A 2444-nucleotide genomic window follows, 5' to 3' on the forward strand; every position below is an offset into this window, starting at 1 on the left:
TGGCGACGCACTCTCCGATCAGTAAAAACTGTATCTATCTGAGTACTAGGCTTTAAGTTTAAGTCTGGTGTCTGGTCAGTAAAACCTGTTTCTATCTGAGTAATAGGTCTAAAGTTGAAGTCTGGTGGAATACGACGATTACTGGAATACCCGAAATACTTTAATCTATTTAAAGGGCAACTCTACCCTCAGACTACCCTTGCCCAATAGCATAGCTATCGACTTATTCAACATCAAGTCGATAGTATTACAACGAAAAATAGTGTTTGCACTTACAACAAAATTCGTGAGTCAGAATTCATAAATTGCATTCACAAAAAGGCGTATAAATCTGCTGTACGAAATTTTGTATGAAACGATGTCATATCACCAGGATGGAATGCCAGATCAGCAATTCCTTTGGGATGTTTTTCAGAGGCAAGTCTGGGAAACTAAACAAATAAGACAAAATTAAATTGTTTTCATTTAAGAGTGGACAAAGATAGAAGCGGTCACATCTCAGCCGATGAGCTACAAGTTGCCCTTTCTAATGGTACATGGTCTGCATTTAACCCTGAAACGGTTCGTTTAATGATTGGAATGTTCGATCGCGAAAACAGAGGAACAGTATCTTTTCAAGATTTTGGAGCCCTGTGGAAATATGTGACGGATTGGCAAAATTGCTTTCGTTCATTTGATCGGGATAATTCTGGCAATATTGACAAAAATGAACTAAAGACAGCACTAACTTCATTTGGGTACCGTTTATCTGACCACCTCGTCGACGTTTTACTTAGAAAATTTGATCGTTTTGGTCGAGGCACTATTCTTTTTGATGATTTCATACAGTGCTGTATTGTTCTTTACGTGAGTATTTTTTTAATACCAAATCTATCTTCTCCGAGTTTTTTTTTCTAAAAGAATCGATCGTTACATTTGTATATGTATATTAGATTTAGATAATAAAGTACATATAGTAATAGGGTACAAGTGCATTAATATACAAATGAAATATTTAGTTTATAAAGAAAATAGGTACATACGTACATGTCAGCATCAATAGCAGGGTCGATATAGCCATGTCTGACTGTCTATCCGCCTTGTTTGTGGCCTAGTTCCCAGATTATCAGAGCTAGGGGAACCAAATTTTAACCAACTAATTTTGACGGTACTAAAGAGCCGAAGTAAGGAACACGTTACTATCGGATCATTATAGACTTTAGAGAGAGCAAGGGAGATATGTAACTAATACTGCGATATGGAAACAGCTATAAAATTGTTAAATATTAAATATTGTAAGATGCATAAATCATAGGAATTAGTTTATGTACCAGTAATCCGATCCACATTTTTTTGCAGACATTAACAACTGCATTCCGGCAACATGATACTGATATGGATGGCGTTATAACAATACATTACGAGCAATTTTTGAGTATGGTTTTTTCTTTGAAAATATAATGGTGTATATTAAAAAACTATCAACTTATTTATAAATAAGTTTTAAAGAACATGAAATGACTTGTGTATATTAAATAGTGGATGCTATTTATGAGAAATAAACAATATTGTCTAATTTATACTCCGAAATAGTTCATTTTGACAAAACGATATTAAGTAATGGAATATATAATTAAAATGTTACTTTGTACGTTGATTTTAATAAAACTTGTTCATATTGTGCGTAAAAGGTGCTTTACAAAATTAGCACAGTCACTTGAAAGTCGGTACAAATAGTTTTCTTCCAAAATGTATTTGTATATAAAATAGATGTGAGCAATACAATTCGAAAGGTCTTATCGAAAATGCGTGAGGTATAAATCATTTTCTCACAAATCTTTTTAAGACATTAAAGTGTTGAATAATCCCTCTAATGAAAAAACTAAAAACGTAGTCGTTTCGGTCAGTATAAGCTCTTGACAGAATCTTTTACGAACTGCATGACAATAAAATCATTTTATGTGTACCCGTCAATTTGTTGTCTGGGTTTTTACGTCAGACTTTTCTACTTTATCTAGAAGTCCCGAAGACCATGCAGCTCCCTATCGAAGCGTCATGAATCCTTCCTTCCCATCATCTTTCGATGATTCCTGTGTGCATTACCAAAAATCCAGCTGCTGTAATGGCCTCCCTGTTGGCTACAATCAATTTCAAAATCGCATACGTCCATTACTCCATAGCTTCTAAGACAGCAATAGAGCCTGGTATTGGACAGGGCGGCATTGACAATATCCTCGGGCAGTAGCACTTCAAATATCCTGTAAAACCACCATGAGACTCGTTTGTGAGAAATTGGATGCGCTAAACCGAATCCAGTTAGTTCCACAGTTCCACTGGGGAAACGAGAATTTGACGAGTGTGCCAAAACCGGATCGGCCAAGCCACCTACGGATGAAGGAGAGCATACTGCGAGGGCGAAGGCCCAATGATGGCGTTTGAAAATACAAGATAAGACACTATCACTG

At 35.9% G+C, this 2444-nt stretch overlaps 1 protein-coding gene across 1 annotated transcript; it reads left to right on the top strand.

The window, feature by feature from the left end:
* Nucleotides 1-234: 234 nt before the first annotated feature.
* On the top strand, nucleotides 235-1669 carry LOC108157224 (programmed cell death protein 6). Its single transcript, XM_017289182.2, has 3 exons — nucleotides 235-417; nucleotides 471-846; nucleotides 1339-1669. Exons 1-3 carry the CDS (start codon nucleotides 359-361, stop codon nucleotides 1438-1440), a joined length of 537 nt encoding a protein of 178 aa, XP_017144671.1. The 5' UTR covers nucleotides 235-358; the 3' UTR covers nucleotides 1441-1669.
* Nucleotides 1670-2444: the final 775 nt, after the last annotated feature.

The sequence above is a fragment of the Drosophila miranda genome, chromosome 2, assembly GCF_003369915.1.
Source record: "Drosophila miranda strain MSH22 chromosome 2, D.miranda_PacBio2.1, whole genome shotgun sequence".
In the NCBI taxonomy this organism is placed as follows: Eukaryota; Metazoa; Arthropoda; class Insecta; order Diptera; family Drosophilidae; genus Drosophila; species Drosophila miranda.